Here is a 17699-nt window from a genome sequence, read left to right as displayed (position 1 = left end):
CAATAGAAAAAAAGAACGTCGAACTTCTTAAATAACCTATTTACAAGCATTACATAAGAACACATTTGGTGTTTGATGTTATTCAGGCTCGCTCTTTCGTTTTTATAACATTAAAAGAACATTGTTGTGCTGCGTTATTATAATTTATATGGCAACAGACTGATATTGAAGACAATAATCATATTAATAATGAATATCTTCCGGCAAAAATTGGAATAGCTATCTTACTATAGCTTTCAAATGTTCCAATCTCTTTGATTTTTGTTAATTTAATGACATACCACCACAAATTCTGCCCCAAAACATCCTTCGATGTATAATGTATTCGTGATTTTACTCAGTCTGTAGACAAAGAAGTAGAAGAGGGATCGATACCGCAGACATGAAACATTATATGATCTTTCACACTGTACACTCATGTTAGTTACATAGCTGTAAGCAAACGGTCAATTTTGGGTTCCACGTTTCAAAACAGTAAAAGAAATATTTCTAGTTAGCTTACATAACCCCCTCTCTTAAAAATATGGACAGCCTTCATTTTGATTGTTTGACAAATTTCGATAGACTATTTAAAATAAGTTTTAGACATACAATAAGCATTGGATTTGCATTTAAAATATACTTGAACTTGATAAAAAAATTAAATGAAATCACAGTTCCTTCAGACTTCGGCATTTTCAGGTATCAAGTTTGCAATTTCTGTAAAATGGTCAAGTAAGAATTTTCACACACACACACGCACGAGCATACACATACACGGGAGGTAGCAGCCTTTAGACCGGAGAAAATTGGAAACGAGTATTTAAAATTACTTCATGGAATTAGAAAAAAAATGTATTATAGAATGCAAAATGTATGTAATCAGTTTTGAGACAGTGCATGCAAAAAATAGAATAAAAATCAGCAGTGCTTTAACTGTGTTAACATTTATTTTTTATCTGGTGTAAACACAATATGAAAACATATATTGACACATAACAATTTAAAAATTTAAAAGCAGTATTGAAAGTTTCTATTTGTCACCGTTATAAAAAAAATTATATCCATAATTTTTTCATCATTAAGCACCATAAAGAAATTAGGAAATTGGGATATAAAATGCTAATGGAAGCAATTTCCATAAAATTACTTACACTGAACATCAAGTGAAACACAAAATAAATTAAATACACACATAGAACAAACATCTTTTTGCATCGCAATGTTAAATTGATTAGCTAAATGTCATAGACCTATCTTTCAGTTCTAATAGTCTCCAAATGCGAAACACGTGGGCAACCCATGGAGTTGCAGATCCCCGTTGCAGATATGACCTTTGGATGCTGATGGTATGATGCCATCACTCGCGGATGTACGTGGTCCCATGCACAGGCAAACACCCATCAATTTTAGGTACATGAGCCCAACAGTTTACAACACGCTTTGAGCCTTTGACCCAGCACTTTTGAACTCAACGTTAACTAAAACAATATCAACATTGGTAATCTGATCTCATACACCAGGGTGATATCAGGCAATGTTTGAGGAGATTTTTTATTTATTAGTAGCATAATGTTCCTGTCCTTTCATCTTAACGAACAATTCGTCTTTGGTGACTGCGTTGCATTGGCTGACTAGCGTCATCTGAAGGACCAACGAGACAATTAAAGTAATAGTTTTATCCTTACAATTGATTTGTTTCAACTGTGATTTAGCAAATGATAATACAATATAATATATAACTTTGCAAGAGACGTGATATGAACGACGATGTTACGAGGGATTTGTCTCTTTGTTCCAACATAATTTCATTGAAGGCGCTGAGTTTCAAAATCGCAATCAATGGGATCCGTTCTTTCCAAATATTAAAACGGAGAGTTTTGCTCATCGTTTAAGTTATGAAATTAATGTTTTTGGTATTTGAGTTCCGGTAACAAGTTTGACATTCTTAAAAACATCTTTGCTGTATGTTAAGGAAAAGCATTGTTGCATTCTTAAGGAACCCTTTATTCCTACATAATGAAAGAAAATCAACAACTAGACACGCTGTAATCCATTGAAAGCTAACGGTCAGTGTTGTAAGTGTGGGATACAAAAATTAAAATATTGTTCGTTTATATGTGTGCCATAGTAAATGAGATAATGCTAGCATAATATTCACAAGGTGGCATCTTTGTGGAGGGGATATGTGCAGGTGCTGGCACAAGCACGAGGAAGCAAAATATGGAAAAAATGATTTTAAACTTACCAATCCAAGAATTGTTCACAAAAACTGACCTTTGTAAGAAAGACCATAAATAAATTGAAACAATCAAATTATCATTAATATCTTGCAATAACATGTTTCATTTTTTACCTCCAATTGTGTTTCATTCTTTGCAGCACATACTCATTAATATTAATATTTTTGAAATTTGGGTGGTTCTAGTAATGAAGAGCAGGTAATTTCTGGACCATTTGTAGGCAACCAACAATATAATCAGTCCCGAGAATCATAGCTCAACATGTAACCCTTACACACTACAACTGTATGTTTATAATAGAGCAGGAAGTCCAACCATCTATGTCATAAAGATGCATATAACAACTCACCCACACAGTTATCATTTGACTTGCTTGTTATTTACTGAAACCTTTAGCAAGTCCAGGAAACTGACATCACATAGTCACTGGTGCCTACTATGCACATTTTTAAGGTAAGTGTCTACAATGTTGGCACTGTACCAAAACCCTCATAATGTCAGGCTACATGGTTCAATATTTCAGATTTAGCATTTGCCAAACCCATCTTCATAGTACAGAATATATAAACAATTGGCATCAAACATTGAAACAAATGTTGCTCAATAAATATATATTTGACTTTGTCAAGTGTTCAGCCTTTTGTTTCAACGGATATTAAATATGTGATGTCTCCCAAATGAGAAAAAGCAATCTTGAAAAACAAGTGGCTCATAATGAGATAACCAGACTTGATCAAGTATTCAACCTTGCATGTGAAGGAATGTTTAATATATGATATCTCCCATTACAAGTAGAATCCAATGTTTTCTTAACTAATTAGTGAAGGTATTCATGGCAGTTAACTCCATCAAATACGATGGTTTGGTGTCGGTCACATTGAATTTCCAAAGCCATTTTAGAACAGTTGATTTCAGTGAACAATATTAAATATTGTTAACCAAGACATCAGTCTCGTAATAATGAAGTGATGTTCAGTGATAACATCGCATCACAAATGAATAAATTTACCTCATTATCATACCCTCTTTGTGTCATTGTTTTCTCAAAGTCTTTTGTCTGAAAAAGAAATAAATTGTAAGCTGTTATGTATCTGTTTCACTGAGTCTTAAAGGCTAAATTGAATAATGTTATGAGCATATTTCCTTTACGTGGTTACGTTCTACTTCACTATATAGCTAACTGAAATGATTACACATAAATACCTGAAATCGGCGCTCCGACTGCAAACGTAACAAACACCGTTACTTACTGTATATGTGTGATATGTAGCTATTGCTTTATAGAGATGAAAAAGCCATCCAATACATTGTGGTAGACTTTGCATAATATCTAGTATATCTAGTATGTATATCTATATATATATATCTATTTTATCTATATATCTAGTATATCTAGTATGACATTTAGCAAATTTGATAAATGTTTACTTTACCAGGAATGTATGAAGAACAAAACGCCAAACACTTTGACAGCATTCAAAATGATCACTAAAACCATTTTTTGTTCCACTGTATCTATGTTATCATTCTGAGGAAAAATTGATGCAATAAAAGCTGCGATAAGGTGTAAATATATTATGAAAAGTAGAAATCAAATATGTTCTCAACCGGTATGTATACGCCCCGTGAAAGGACAGAGAAGGTTACAAAGTATTTTCCCACTCTATATACTAACCTTCCATGTGCCTAATACGTTATCCAGCTTGTACCAGGTTCCAGTAGCACACCAAAGCACTACAACATAAACATAAACATGTCAAGTCATTAGTAAATAGTCAATATCTCAATTAACACTATCTGTAGGAATATCGAATATATCTCTCACCCTTTGGTAATGATGTTAAATGTTTAACGCAATAAAATTATATTTTCTTCTAAAGCAGAATTCACATTGTTTGTTTTACGTAACCAAATCATGATTTCACCAGATTAACTATAGGTCATCCATACTGTCCCAAAAAAGGCTGTAAAGTTAATTAATAAACCAAAATTCTCTAACCTGAACAAGCATTTTACTACTACTCTAAAATGCACAGAGACATGTAACTGTCTATTGAACGCATCTTAATGTCAGGGATTCACTTGGAGTATCAGAATGTACATTGGAAACCTTTTCAGCATGACAACATATGGTGACCATGCATTCAGGTAACTATTACAATATTGGCTACGAACGCTAATTTGTATGCCCCGCAAGGTACAGTTAGCTATATAGCCCTATCCGTTAATGACAACTACACCAATAGTTATTAAATATTCACTATAGCTCAAAAATTGTATGTCTGCTATCACAGTATTATGTTGCTGTTGATTTTTGTTAGGACAGAGACTTTTCCGAAGCTTTTAACATATTTTTATCAATGTTATATGATCTATTATCTTTACCATTCAGACTCTTCAGCGACGGATCTTTGAGGCGTTGTGGAAGTAAGCAATTCTCAAACCTGAAATGAAGCAAACAATTTTCGATTTAAAAGGTCGATTAGCTTCCGAACCTCTTTGTAGGTAGGCCTATAGTTACCTCAACCATAAAACCTATCGTCATGAACTATTATAATGTCGACTATAGCGTTTCAACATAACTGGAATGTCAATTAGAAAATGACAGTTCAATGCAGTAATTATAGCGACGCTGTTCTTTTTTACATTTCCTGCATCCGTTTGGAAGATAATTTTTGGCCTTTTCTTAAATCCCAGTTTGAGACGAATGTTTGCGAGCAGTGCCTGAGTTGTCTTTGTAGCGTCTAACTAAAGTGGAACGTTATGCCCGGGAAGGTATATCGTTGACGTAATTCCATTATGTTGACTTACAAAACTAACCTTAAACATTCTAGTTTCGAACATCTCGATGAAAACTTCAGTATACCACTGACTTCATCTTCAGAGAATCTTCTTCTCTTGTCGTTGATTGTAAGTTTTTGAAGAGTATCCAAATTGGGCATCCGTAGATCATATGTAATGTAGATTTCTCCCTTATCATGATCAATATATTGCAAGCACTCATCCAGTGATAGAGACAAAATCGGAATCTATTAGTTAAGATGAAAAAGTTTCAAATGGAAATCATTTAACTATCGATAGTATTCAGTTATCCCCTTTTATCCATCGATACGAATATATTTAGTCCTTGATCGATGTACTTGTTACTCATAGTTTTGATAGTTTGTAATGTAAGTATAATTTTCATGAAATCTGAGCCGAGAAACTTGATCTGTGAAACTCACCTTGCTTTTGGCTGCGATGGTTAGAAGTTGCAATGTGGCTCTTTGCATAAGTTTGGTATCAAGAGAATCAACTTGAATTACTTCTTTGCAAAGATCAGTGATAATTTTACGGAAGTTTGCAACGTTTCCACTTTGTTCTAAAGAGCACAATATTGCCAGCTTTTTCTCGTTCCGAACTTCGTTTAGATATCCAATAATGATTTCAGCAGCACGTTCATTCAGACCACATGCGAAGCGAAAAAGATATTCTAGATTGTATGGGTCAAGACTGTACAGAAAATTGTCTTTGTTTTGGTATGTCTCTGTTCTTGTAGATGATGAGATACTATTTGCCACGTACTGAGCTGCATACCATTCTGCAAACAGATTATGAGAAAATCTCACTCGTTGGCCTTTTCCTATGAACCCAGAATCCGATTCATCAAGCGAAGCAGCAATGTCATCTTCAATCAATATTCCTACTTTTATGAAATATTCCAGGCATTCTTCTCCAAGTCTCTCACTTAGAGATTTCCTTTTCCAATATTTGTATGTCTCACATTCACACAGACTATCAAAAGCAAGCAAAGTCAGCTCTTTATTCTCCAATTCGTAAGTAACTTTTTCTAAAATTGTATTTTCGTCAATTTTCCCTTTGTTTAGAAAGTGGTAGTGGAAACTTGCAATAGCGTAACGAAACAACTCGACGGAACTAAGCCCATCATGGATATCTCCTTGTTTAATGAGTGCGGTAAATACGGCAAAACACTGTGGCACTTTGAAAATATCGTCAAGAATAGGGTTGTTCAGACAATCTTCAATTGTTCTTTGCACAGCACCATCGTCAATTCCTAGAATTTTTCGCATGTAGTTTTGTTGTGACATTTTGTCGAATCCCGTCAGTTCTATGCGATTTACTTGTGCTGGATATGCTTCGGGCAATTTGTTTGACCTTGTGGTAAGAATGACTGTGGCCTTCTGCAGCATTTTTCTTGCAATAATATCATTAATGTCTGATTTTGTCCTTATGTCAACGAACTCATCATATCCATCAAGAACAATTAAAGTTGAACTGCTCTGATAAATAATATTATTTATTTCCGATACATCAAGTGATGTGTCTATTGGCAGTAACAATTGCTTGATTGTTTCAAAGAATGATAATCCACTTGATACTTCACGAAGGCGAAGGAGAATCAACAATTTAAATTTTCTTAAAGGTGACTTTTTGATATTCTTACACCATTCGTACGCAAGCTGAAGAGTAAATATTGTTTTACCGTAACCTGGCTGGCCTTCAATAATATACCGAGTGCCTTTTTCTGGCGAGTCATCAAATATATCACGATATGTTATACGAGACTCAGACATGCTGTTACGATCTAAAGAGTTAGACGTTTTCATTTTGAGACTTCCGTCAACAAATACATCGTTCACACGGTACCGTTTATCTTTGAGATATGGAACTGGTTGGATTGAATTGCACTGGTCATCGTAAGTTGTTTTTAGCTGTTCGATGAATTGCTCTGTTGGAGAAGACGTATAGACTATTAATTCACTTATTTACTGACAGAATTATAAACATTACCCATTTGCCCGATTCATTGTAGACTTACTTGCACAACAATTTCCAATTTTATAGTTCAATGGTTATATGTTTATCGTGAATTAGTTACTCACTTGACAGCAAAATGACCCATTAATGACATTGTTTATATCATTTCTCTTTGTTAGCAGTACGAACATACCTTTATTATTTGTCCCGATCAATAAGTCTCTCTCATGCGATGTCGTCTCACCAAGTTCCTTTGCAAGAATGAAACATAAAGCTACAGATAAAACATCGCTATTAACGACGATATTTAGGCTTACACACGATGAGTTGTAAACTGACATGCGACGGTATATTTGTAACATATCTATGAAGAAAAAATCCTTTGAATCTAAATCCACCATGATATGATCATAGGAAAAGGTTATACAATATTACTTTATCGATCGGTTAAGATAAACGGATAATAATGTTAATAGCAAAAAAAAGTTATGCCACGTTCCCAAAGCGACAATTCCTACAGAACATTTAAACCTGTATGTGATAGACGAGGACACTTCTCTGACCCTCTTCATTTCCTCTTGATGTCATAAAAGCATAAATCTTACCATTGCATATTGCGTTCTTTTCCCCCTTTTCCTAGCTTTCCTAGCTCTTGCTCTTTTCACCACTGAAAATTTGAAAGATAGTGTAGTCGTAAATGTGATATCTACTGACGCTCTTACTTAGCGTACAGGTTATTAAGCGTAAACACCGATCCTAAATAACGCAATATATTACCTTGTGTGATACCTATATGCACCTATGAATGGAATGATAAGGAGTTAAGCAATCAAAACCATGTTACGCGACAGTAGTGTTACACGGAAGCCTTCGTTCTACAGTATACAATGGCTCAAAGGTAAGAACTAACAGCGAATGCAGTGAAACGTTGCATAGTCAACTTTACATAGATCGGCATTTACAAGCTAACAACGTAGGTTGTATGGTCAGGAACTGGTAACTTTGCCATTTCTTCTTGTGCAGCCTTGTAGAAATGTTTCCATCAAACCATGTGAAATATATATATATATATATATATATATATATATATATATATATATATATATATATATATATAAACTGCACTAAATATCCTTATGAAATTGATAGCGTATAGGATATTCGATGATTGTTTTCGTAAATTTTGTCAAACAACATCAACTGTTTACCAAATATTACCCTGCAGTTTTGATATGTTTATCAAAGAAACGAACCCAGAACTGAGGTTTAGCATTTTGGTAAATATAATGAAATGAAGACAATTCTAACATTTTACTACTGTATGTGTAATGCATGGGAGCCATAAATCCATCTGGAATGATAAACAACCAATAGTTTGAGTATTGGTCCTCATATAAGTATCCTTATTTGTGTACATAAGTAAAGAAGGACGGTGTATTTACTATGGGTACGTCTGTTCCAAAAATCAGCAAATGACATGATTATATATATAGTAAGATAAGACAACGTTCGATGGTCGGTTAATCCTTTACAGAAGACAGAAAGAACATTATATTGTTGTGTTAGTAACTCTCGAGAGGAGACTTGTCGGAACTGGGACTTGTGAAGTGATTGTAGAAACATTAAAAAAATTTATTGAATTGAGAGGTATACAGCTATGTTCGGAAAGCAAATAACATGACGTGATGATTGAAATTCTTGTGCAATATAACATATGTACTATACTTCAACGCGTACGTAAATAACAGTGTCAACTAAAGGCCATTACTTACCACAATAGAAAATGATAATAAAAATCACTGCTATAACCAATACGACTGCAACAGATATGGAGCTGAAAGTAACTACTTTCCTGCCTTCAATTAACACTATCAAGAAACAATTGAGAAACTGTGGATAGCTGAAATACATTCTGTACATTAGATTATGTTTTTACATGGGTGAAGTTACATCATGTTTGCAAAAAGTATCATTTTAGTTAACATTGAATTTGATTTTATGAATGAGGTAGTATGTTATAACATGTTACGGTATTAAATAGGGAGTCACGTCTCTCTCATTCGTGACTAATGGAGACGCATGGTCCGTCTCCACCTTCTGGCGCATGTCGAGTTTCCTGTCCGCCATACTTTGCATACTTACGTTCGCAGATCAAAGTAGTTCCCATGAATATATAAAATTATATTGATCTCGTAGTATGACGTAAATAAAGGAATTTAACGTGCAAAAAAAAAACTTTAGTACGAACATTGGGTTTTAACTTAGTGAACTAACATGCAAAGTTAGAAAACAATCATGAATCTAAACGCAAGAAATTTATTTTGACTTAAGTACAGTATTGCAACAGGATTCCACAAGTCGTGGAATATTCTTACTTAAGGTTACTATGGCAAGACATATTGATGTTGATACCACGTCGCAATCTATGAACTAATAAAGTGTAATATTGTGTGCGGCTGCTGATAGCAGCTTGTAGCGAGTTAGTGTAGATTAGAAAAAAAGTCTTAATCTTAAAGAGTGTTTTCAAATTCAAGGACGCGATGAGGCAAGCCTTAAGATTTCACACTGAAAATGATTCAATTCATTTCAATAAATAATATTAATTTCTTTACTTCAATATTTGAGTCAGAACTATACTGTAATGTAGAATAGCGTGACTTACAATCGGTAAGGAACAGGTCTATTTTAGTGTTCAGATCGAAGTAAGTAGAATTTTCTCCTGTAGCAAAGCACTCCAATGTGATTTGCTTATTGCTAAACTCTGATTGAATTTGATAGTTGGCTCTGAGATATATATCGTAAAGATCGCCATTTTCTTCTATCGTGATTGTTTGGTTGGAAAATGTAATCATCTCGGGACTGTCATAGGCTCTCCATTCTAAGCGAATCACGGGTAGTATCGAATTTACTCTGCATAAAAGTTCTCCGTCGTTTTTACCCTCCAAAACGCAGTACTTGTCATGGTTGCATCTTTCTACGACAGGATAAGAAGGGGTGGGAAGCACTGCAAAAAGAAGAAGCAATGAATCAGTGAATGAAGAAAATGTAGAATTATTGCGTACACTAGGGAGTACAGCATTGTGTATCTATTATTAGGAGTAAAGGTCGAGAAAATATATGATTGTGCAGGTAAAGTTTGTACCATGTTGTTTAGTAATACGATAAAGAGGTTGTAAAGTGGGAGACAGTTTGGAACTGTGGGGAAGTAAATGGGAAGTAAGGAGAATCAATATCTTTTAACTGTTTAAGGTTTCAAGCCAAAAGTCATTGATTTTCGCATGAGAATAAACCTTGGACATCATGTGAAAATAAATTAAAACTATATGTTTGCAAACTTATACCTTCGAATGAACAACGACGATATAGTTCAGTGTAATCTCTGCTGGGATCAACGGGAGTAATGTACGAAACGTATTCTCTGACTGTTTTCTTAAGTTGAACTTTCAGAAATTTCACTTTAAATATCATTCAAAATGTTTGTATATAATTGAAAAATGGATGAAAGTTCTAATCTATTTTATGCACACCAAGATGTCATCAATGTAAATTTCTGCCGCGTATATATTGTACATACACGACTCGAAGGATGTATACAACAAGTGAACTCAGTACTACATCCTTTCAACAATATTTACACGACATGAAGAATAGTTACCTTTCTCAGAACTACTTAGTGATTATACTACAGCTTACCAATCACAGTGACATTGTGAACTTTGATTTCTTCACCACCTTCATGTATGCACACATAAAGACCATCGTGGTGTATCTTCACATCCGGTATGGTCAGGGATCCGTTATTGTTGACAGTCACACTTTCCATGAATACATTTATTATAACATCTTTCACAAAAACCGCAACGTCATGGTAAGTGCTTTTCGAATCTCTTTTCTTCCAGACTGCTGTTTCGACATCAATCGAGCATTCTAAATATAAGCTAGTGCCCTTTTCGACAGGTGAATGTTTCTGCGGGGCGTTAGTTATATCCATGTTTTTGTTTTGAACTACCAAAAGTGACTCGTCTCGTTTTAGAAGTGTCAACGGGTCGTCTAAAGCTCTACAAGCAAGAATTGCCAGGTAATCTTGGCCCTGGAAGGAATATTCTACCGACGCAGTCGATGAATATAACGAATACTTCACATCTGAGCTATTGGTGTATGTGATAGGTTTGTCTCTTCCACCTGCTCTTATTTTCCATTCCAATGGGATTAATGGTCGAGAATGTTCAACGAGGCATGTCAATTTTGTAATGTGCTCTATTTCTGTGAGGAAGACAGCCTCACCAATTGCGGGTGTTCCGTTTATCAGAGGAAAATGGTGATGAGGCCTCTCTATACATGGGAGAAAGAAATTGTAGTAAATTGTTGTAAATTTTAGTTGACAGTGATGTATGATAAATGATCATATTTAAAATTATCGATGAAGTGGGTATTTATCTTAAACATTTTTAAACCATTACAATTGTAAACACCTTACAATATTTTCATTACTGCATAGTAGAATCTCTTTAATGAGAGGAGTATTTTTTCTATCGTGTGACTGACGAGTACGAAGTGGTAGCAAACAGCTAGTGCAGGATTTTATCGCAGAATCACTTCATCGAACAGGTTCATATGTATGAACGTATAGCTAACTACAAGCTATTATACGCCAGGGGTTTTGCCCTGCTGGTCTCGAATCACCTTTTACTCTGGAATATTGTATTTATTTGATTCTAGCCACCGTGGTTATGTCGGTGCTCAACTTCCTGTTTTATGCTAACATAACAAATCTATATTTTACATAGATCTTAATATTCTCCTGCCAATTTATAAGTAAGCTATATTTGTGAAAATAACTGCGGATGGTTCAATACTTAAAATTAAAGGAAAGTACATGAACAAAACAAATTTATAAAACAGAACCGTAAAATAAATCCAAACAATGAACTTACTAATAACTTGCACTTCAATAACCCACGTATCGGGAATTTTAGTTCTGGACAAAAATAATGTGGCGCCAAACGAATTGCCGTGTTGCAATGTCACATTGTTTATTATAAGTGATCCGTTTGGATGAATATCGAACTCTCCAGAAGTGAACCCTTTGCCACTTTTCTCTGAATCTCGATAATTTAACACTGGCTCCTCGTTGTTGAAATCCGTGGTATTATACCAATGGACGGATAGGAAGTCACTGGGAAAATAACACTGGATTGTTCCTTCTGTTCCAATTTCAAGATATTGTGGAGAATTACAAACATCGGAATAACTGACACCTGCAGACAGACAAGAAAATAAAAGGGAATTCATGGAAAATAATACACGTGGTTCGTTGTGTTAAATAATTCTTCAGTGGCAAAATGCATAAAAGTGCTCCAGTGAAGTATGCAGAGCAATCAGGCATTGATATCTAGTTTTTTAATTATATTTAGATCAATATATGATCCTCAAGTTGCATAGTATTAACCATTATGATATATAGCATCACATATTCCCTAAGCCCCATGGTGACCCTCTGTGCCCCGGGGACCCCTCTTTGGACATATCCCATTTATCCCCTATTTTCGCGGCCCCTGGATTTTTTTCAGCCACCAAATATACCCAGGGCCTGTGGTTATAGCCCACCCCTGACCCATCTCCCATCAGGCTGGTCAAAGATCCGAATCAGACAGATGTTGACCCCATAACGATATTTATCTCCAAGAATCCTACGGACTTCCAAGCAAGGCTTACAAACGACACTGAAACCGTTGGGCCTATGAGAAGTTTCACACAGAGACACAGATACAGAACCACTATCGACTTACCACAGGAAATACACAATAAAGCGACCATCATGTGGAACAATGTCTTCGCCATTGTTCTAGAACGTAGGTGTTTAATTGAGGGTCCTCAAAAGAAAAAGGAAAGGAAAACAATGAATACAGCACATATATTGCTCTGACGAATATTTGTAAATGTTATTTTAAAGGGAGCGCTGCATCTCTTGAGCTGTTACTGCTTTCCTCAATTTATATTACCACGAAAGTTGTAAAAATGAAGGTTGTCAGAGAAAAAAGTTTCATGGCAAGCTATATTTTATGTTTAATAGAACAATTATTGTGACCATTTTAGCATATTTAAAAATGTTTGTATTATCGTCATTGTGGCCGTGGGTTATTTCCAATTGGTACAATCGGCGCAGTGAAGATGACATATCCTTCAATATGACACTGAGCCATAAACTTAGCACACAATGAAGGCCATGGAATATATATTGTTTGTATAAACCCAGCTACGATATTGAGGCAAACAACTTAACTTGTTTACTTTCATTTTGATATCGACAAAAACACATCCAAAGGTCTTTTACGGTTGGTGAGAGATGAATGTGGCATAATATAGTTCTACATGAGGCAATTTGAAAATGGTATAATTTCAAGTGTTGCCAGTTTAAAATAACAAGTAATCTTCAAATGATCGAGCTTTATCTCTAACTTGCAAATTCGTTTGTTGATAAGGTTTCATATATGGTATTGTAGATATCGTTTTTCGCGTGGAGCATGAAAAAAATTAATAGGGTGTTTAATATCTTCAATAACACCAAAGTGAATGTTGTACTGTGTTAGATTATAATTTAATCTCAAGCAGTCTTAAATATTTCCTTCCAAAATAGATAACCATGAGGACAAACCCAGAATATGTGATCTACAATGTCTCCTCATTATCATTACCAAACGTTCAATGAGAAGAATCTTTGATATTCAATTTACACAAGCAATTATTCACTTCTAGTATCCTATGCAAGAAGCGAATGTGAATCTTTGCTTCTCTTGTAGCTATGTACGGAAGCGAAAAAATGTAATATGCTTGTTCCAGCATCATGTGATATTTGTATAATTTTGCTTCCATTTTAAAATGTGGCAAGGCTTAGAAACTTTAACTCTCAATAAGGTTCTATAAAGGTAAGAGGACTCTTTGACATATGGACAGAAGTGAACTTTTAAATTTTGAATGTTCAAGTTACTTTGCTTATAATTTTAATAAAGGAGTTGTCTGAAACATATTAGCTACCATAATCTTTTTCAAGGTTAACCACAATAAAACATGACCAGGCATCACATACCTGGTTCAATAACGTATTTGAAGGTTTTATGTCATCTTTTTGCAAAATTAACTTTAAACATTAAGTTACCGCCGTACTTCTTTTAGAAAATACCCCAAAAGAGAGCTTTCCATGGTCTATAATGATCATCCCTGGAAATGTTAGCCTGCCTGTTGTTTTGAGACTTTAATCGAACGTTGCAATGTCTATCATACTCAAACCTCCATTACTCTTAGAGTTACATAAAACAGTTTGTTTAACTTTATCACGCAGTTTATTACTCCAGATAAAATTGAAAACGAACCTTTTTAAAGATTTTAGAAAATGACCAGGAGGGGCAGGTAATAAAGTAAGGAGGTATACAACTTGAGAGATTGCAAACATCTTTATCATTAAAATTTTTCCTGAAGGAGTTAGATCACGTGAAGACTATGAAGGAGACCATTTATCCTCTTGAGGTTGGAGCCTAATTAGACGGGAAAATCCCCTTCATGATTGTGAATGAAATTCTCCATGCTAAATAGAATCACTGTAAACACTAACGTTAAAGTTAGTAATGTAACTCTAGATAGTTGGGTGCAAGGGGTCCAAGCGGGAACAAATGTGACTATTGTAAGTTCACCTTCAGACATCACCTTCTGACATCAGGCTGAGGAAACCTTTTTAATACATTGAAAATGTCCTGAATGAAACTTTCAGAACGATCTGTTATTATGACGGTGTCGTCTGCATACTGTGATATTTAACAGTAACGCTAGAGAGAGAAATGCCTTGAACTGAAATATAATTTATAGAAGTAGACATCCCGTACAAGTGATGAAGGGATACAGGCTTAGAGGGCACCTTTGACGAACGCACAAGGAGGGCCTAAAATAATTGTTGTGACACAAGAACAAACATTTATATACACTAATTTGATCCAATACTTAACGTCTGGTCCAAAATTATAAATAGAGCAGATAATTTTGGATAAAGCCCTAATGTAGACAATCAAATGCTTTTTGATAATCTACGAATATAGAAGCTCGTTCAATTGAATATTTTTTCACAATAGCAGATGAGGTCAAGAACTTATCTAATATTCTCGCTTATAAGGCGCCATTTCAAGAAGTCGGATTGTTCATGACTTGTCATGTGAGGCAAAACCTTTGTCATATTGGAAGCAATACACTCATAGGCAATCTTGTAATACGTACTCAGCAAGGCAAAAGGTCTCCAATTCTTCAGATACCTATAATCTTTAGAAGGATTTGATATCAATGAATTGTTTGCTCAGACACAAAACTCCTTTGGAATTCAACATTCAAGGAATTCACGATTAGTCCTTCATCATCCCAAAATGTAGATAAAATTAGACAAGGCCTTCTGGGCAAGGTGCTTTATTCAAAGACATAGTTGAAGCGCATCGCTGCATTCCTCAGTAGTGAGCAAGCCTTCACAGTTCAGTTGTTGTTCAGCTGACAATTTTGTGTGATGTAAATTCAGATTTGTTTAAAAACTTTTTTGCTGAACGTTTTTGTCCTTAGAATAGAGAAAGCGTTTTGCTTCACACAAGTTTTCCTTGGAGTTTGTGAGAACTGTATTATTCTCTGTAATATCATATCTTTTGCACTAACATGAAAGATCTATCACCATTTTTGTACAGCAAATTTCAAATTATGTTTAAGGTGGAAGAGTCCTCAAAGAAACGGAAAATAGCTTTCGAATAAAGAAACATTTAGTTTATGGTAAGACAATAGAATTACTCTTATTTCCGTACAAATATGTTCAGTTTGTATATTACAGAAGCATTTAGAAACATTAGTTACAGAATATCTACAAACTGTGTGCCATATATATGTATCGTGAATAAATGAAATGGCAAAAAAAAAAAAAAATCGTTTGTCGCCTTTATTTGTTTCCATGTGCTTTATCTCTTATTATCAATCCCAAATTTTAGCTAATAAATAGTGTAGCTGTTAACTTAAACATAGAAAACAGAAATGTTCTCTTACCTCAACGACAACTGTTTCAAAATATAAAGTATTTTTCAATTGCCACGAATATCTCTACAAATTACGAGTCCCGCTACCGGTTTCCATAAGATTCAAACTTGAAAACATTACAAGATGGCGTCGTGGTTGCAAACTAGATGTATAGACGTATATACACGGTTGCAGCATCGATTGTTGTGAGTATATAGATATTGACATATGCCTAGACGTTAGTGTAATCACGCATTAAACGTTCAAAGTTCAATTTCGTCATATCTCTTATATTATTTCACATCGGGCGATTCTTGTGTACAATGGCGTCGACAGCCATGCATGTCAGTCCGCCTGAAAAAAATATTTCGTCAGAGCACATTGTTGAAGTCTTGTTTTTGTACATAACATAAATAGGTCTTTATTATGAACATAAAAATTAATTACTATTCATACCATAATACCATCATAGTTCCCGGCTTTACTTGAAACCTGGCCCGGTCTGCTTGTGTACAATTTCTACAACGGTAATGTAGGCCTACTTAAAATTCCAGTATGAGAATAACGGTTGGCAACAAATTATTCACGTAAATTGCAGTCATTTAATGATGAGACAGTTTAGGTTTATTGTCTGTTTGTCGTGACTGTGTAAGACCTTTCAGTAGTTCTGGGTGGCTAAAATTAATATGTTACTTTAACTGAAACCGTATCAATAGTGTGTATAATAAGGTATAAACTTCACTTGATTAATCGAAAACAAAAATATAACAATAAATTTGATTAATATGTGAAACACACAATTGTATGTATTGAAACAATCCAAACCCTTTCCTTGGGAAAGACAGACTGTTTATATTATCTGAGATCTAATGTTTAGATTGTTATTATTAGGTGACCAGCATTAAATAAACCAAATTGAATATTGTAACCGAACTTGCGTAGTATTTCAACTTTTGAAAGCTATTCGTTACGCTGTATTAACTGTTTAAACTTGAAGTAATGCTGCAATTCGTTGCCGGGAAATCCTGGTTATATGACGTAGGCAATTGTGCACCTGGCCTTTGTTCGAAGAGTTGAGCTTTCCGGTCCCCGGAAGACTGGTAAACGCAACGTAGAGTCGGTGTTCTTTGAAGTAGTAAATATTTGCGCGCGTAAACTTAGGCCAATGTTCAGGCTAGCACAAAAGGTGCAGTGTGACGTACACTCCTAGACTCAAGCTCATACAAGACGGTACTTTAACGGTTACATCTTTATGTTCCGAAGTCTCTGTTCCGACAAGAAGATATTATTCGGGACAATTTTGTTTTATCCAAAAATTCGTTTGTACCAAGGAAACAAGTTTCAGACCCCAATATTTTTGTGACCAAAATTTTTTTGGCCCAATTTTTTGGGGATCAAACTTTCCTCCCCCCACCCCACCCCCCCCCCCAAAAATGGGACCCAAAAGCTGTTTTTTCCCCCAAACTTTGTTGTGACCCAGACAGTGCTTGTGACCAAAAATTGCTTGTGACCCGAAATTTGTTTGTACCCCAAATTTTGTGGACAAAAAGTCTTTGGACCAAACTTTGGGACCAAAAAGAATACTGCAAGCGGCCGCAGCGCAATTTTCTTTTGTATATTTGCACGAAAAAGATATAAACATGAAAATCGATAGGTACATACTAACGGGAAGAGAAAAAACCAGTAAAA

The 17699-nt window shown here is 34.9% G+C and overlaps 1 protein-coding gene across 2 annotated transcripts; it reads right to left on the bottom strand.

Annotated features, from left to right (window-relative positions):
- Positions 1-1026: 1026 nt before the first annotated feature.
- LOC139969882 (uncharacterized) lies at positions 1027-16593 on the bottom strand. 2 transcript variants are annotated; one of them, XM_071975243.1, is made up of 16 exons: positions 16467-16593; positions 16041-16364; positions 12770-12853; positions 11915-12238; positions 10674-11312; positions 9643-9984; positions 8753-8848; positions 7586-7647; positions 7174-7231; positions 5447-6951; positions 5043-5251; positions 4608-4666; positions 3898-3956; positions 3232-3279; positions 2228-2256; positions 1027-1623 (listed from the first exon to the last, which is right to left on the bottom strand). In XM_071975243.1, coding segments are annotated over exons 3-16 (3483 nt in total). In that variant the 5' UTR covers positions 12822-12853; positions 16041-16364; positions 16467-16593; the 3' UTR covers positions 1027-1622. The 2 variants fall into 2 exon arrangements, with proteins under 2 accessions (XP_071831344.1, XP_071831343.1); XM_071975242.1 differs by lacking the exons at positions 1027-1623; positions 2228-2256; positions 16041-16364 and having other exon boundaries at positions 2832-3279; positions 16467-16487.
- Positions 16594-17699: the final 1106 nt, after the last annotated feature.

The sequence above is a fragment of the Apostichopus japonicus genome, chromosome 7, assembly GCF_037975245.1.
Source record: "Apostichopus japonicus isolate 1M-3 chromosome 7, ASM3797524v1, whole genome shotgun sequence".
NCBI classification, from domain to species: Eukaryota; Metazoa; Echinodermata; class Holothuroidea; order Aspidochirotida; family Stichopodidae; genus Apostichopus; species Apostichopus japonicus.
This window is presented reverse-complemented; position numbering and strand designations above follow the sequence as displayed.

Bases quoted from the DNA above. Each gene is read 5' to 3' on its own strand.
- LOC139969882 (XM_071975242.1), bottom strand. From the start codon at position 12,821: ATGGCGAAGACATTGTTCCACATGATGGTCGCTTTATTGTGTATTTCC. The intron at 11,313-11,914 runs GTAAGTTCATTG...TCCCATGTATAG, and splicing joins TATTGAAGTGCAAGTTATTA to AGAGGCCTCATCACCATTTT. The intron at 4,667-5,042 runs GTTAGTTTTGTA...GCTTCATTTCAG, and splicing joins TCGAAACTAGAATGTTTAAG to GTTTGAGAATTGCTTACTTC.